The sequence below is a fragment of the Dysidea avara genome, chromosome 4, assembly GCF_963678975.1.
Source record: "Dysidea avara chromosome 4, odDysAvar1.4, whole genome shotgun sequence".
Taxonomy (NCBI): Eukaryota; Metazoa; Porifera; class Demospongiae; order Dictyoceratida; family Dysideidae; genus Dysidea; species Dysidea avara.
In genome coordinates, this window is record NC_089275.1 from 49,541,908 (window position 1) to 49,544,013 (window position 2,106).

The following is a 2,106-nucleotide window of genomic DNA, read 5'->3' on the forward strand; positions in this document are numbered from 1 at the left end:
TATAACTGACTAGTAATTACCATATACCATGTTATGGTAGTCAAGAACTCCTAGAGTTTAAGGAAAGATGATAAGTGCAGTGCAGAGTGAGATGTTGTTTGACATGCAAAATGAACTTATTAGACACCCACCCACACAATATTTTATATGTACTATTAGATTGTGCATGTAGAACTGTAGTAATGTAATGATCTGACTATTAGTGTGATAATTGATACTAATCACTTGCTAGACTGATGACTTATGTATCTCACACTTAATGTACTCATCCTGTCACAGGTTGTTATAATATAGCATGGCTATCTAAATAAGCCATAGCATTGCACCTATCAACCCACTCAATAGTTATAGCTAAGAGCACAACAAATGTCAAATATAATAAGGTGACATGTTGCAGTCCTGCTTCCAAAGCATCTCCTACACACATGTAGGACATCAATACATGCCATGATTCCATTTCTTCACTAAGATATAGATGAAATAGATTTATTTTGGTGTCATGGTAACTATATATGTAAAATCCTGCACTTGTAAAGAAATTGTCAAATTAGATATGTTGAGAAGTCAACATATACAAACCACACACATCATTGTATTGTCATGCTCAGAATACAAGACTCATGATCATCCAATCTTTTGTACAGCACCCTATTAAAGTTTTTTCTGTTCATTTACCAGTTTTATGTTGACAGTTCTTGCTCACAACTGTAAGTTAATTAACCTATCATCCCACTTTCTCTTGTATAATCAGTATGGTGCAGTACATAATAATAATTATGTAAATTTAATGGCTGGCAGTCCTTTCTAGCTATGCACAGTAAACTGTATATATATGTGAAGTATATATCACCTTAATTAGTATAAACTCTGTCGATCTGTGAAGCTAGTATTGTTCTGTTGTAGTATTATATGACTCACTTATAACCAGCAAATTTATTGAAGCCATTACTATTTGAAAAGTTTTCCTACTTCCTTGTTAACTAGTCACAGGTATAGCTATATCCTTATATTGCTAGCGTACACATTGATCATCATATCCTGTAGTAGTCACATTGGGAAGACTACCTTATTATCCCCAGTATGAGTTAGTATATTAGGTCATGTGATGCTATACCACAACACCCACTATACTACTGGGGGCTACATATAAACAGGAGCTGTACAGCTCAGCCAATCAGTTATCACCAAACACACAAGAGATGGTTAGTGTAGTAATTCTAGTTAGTGTACTACTTGGTGCTCCACTAGCAGTGGTTGATTATGGTGACTACCCACTCACCACAAAATGTCTTCCCCTCAGTAAGTCATTGTTATTCAAGATGTGATATATTAACTGGTTAATTTGTTTCAGCTGAAATAGTTCTGGACACTAATGCTCATCTAATGATGTTGTCCTCTGTCAGTAAAGGAGAATACATTTTGTCAGCTAGTAGTTATCAGCTGGCTTTATCCTTGAGTAATAACACTATTATGGCAGTACATCGTGATGGAGTTGAGGAGGTGAGGTGTTTGTGGTGTTGTTGTGAGCAGTAAATTGTCCAGGCAATACAATTGATATTATAGCTTAAAAGATTTTACTTATGGGTATATGCATATAGATAGGCAGCTAGTAGATGACAGATAGATAGATAGATAGATAGATAGATAGATAGATAGATAGATAGATAAATATGAGACTAACTTAAAGTCAAAGACTCTTATAGGTTTCAGTTCTACACTGTTGTACTTAATTATCCTCCAATCATTTGTTAGCTACTTGTGACTACACACAGTTGCAACTCTTGTTCATCTTGAGTTGTTCTCTTTTAGGAGGATTACAAGTTTACATTCAGAGGAGAAAGCATAGACAATCAAGAATATCAGTCGAGGTACTATGTGGAGTCTGATGGTAGCAGATATTACTTGATGGTTCAACCTAATGGAGTTGTTACTACTCAATCTGGTAGTGATCTAGTGACTGATGATTACTCAACCACATTCAGAACTGTTCATGGTTAACAACCAACAAACTACAAATTACTGCATAGTATAGCTACGTGTTATGTATCAACTGTATATGCATTGTATCATGTACATTACAAGCAACATATTACACTATTCACGATA

At 34.9% G+C, this 2,106-nt stretch overlaps 1 protein-coding gene across 1 annotated transcript; it reads left to right on the plus strand.

Annotated features, from left to right (window-relative positions):
• The first annotated feature begins 1,163 nt into the window (after window positions 1–1,163).
• On the plus strand, window positions 1,164–2,106 carry LOC136254345 (uncharacterized). Its single transcript, XM_066047024.1, has 3 exons — window positions 1,164–1,299; window positions 1,352–1,500; window positions 1,810–2,106. The coding sequence occupies exons 1-3, from the start codon at window positions 1,200–1,202 to the stop codon at window positions 1,996–1,998; spliced, it is 438 nt and encodes a 145-aa protein (XP_065903096.1). The 5' UTR covers window positions 1,164–1,199; the 3' UTR covers window positions 1,999–2,106.

What these genes read in the sequence shown, in the direction of transcription:
- LOC136254345 (XM_066047024.1), top strand. Translation starts at nt 1,200, where the DNA reads ATGGTTAGTGTAGTAATTCTAGTTAGTGTACTACTTGGTGCTCCACTA. An exon ending in CACAAAATGTCTTCCCCTCA is followed by an intron (nt 1,300 to 1,351) that starts GTAAGTCATTGT and finishes AATTTGTTTCAG; the next exon opens with CTGAAATAGTTCTGGACACT. An exon ending in ATCGTGATGGAGTTGAGGAG is followed by an intron (nt 1,501 to 1,809) that starts GTGAGGTGTTTG and finishes GTTCTCTTTTAG; the next exon opens with GAGGATTACAAGTTTACATT.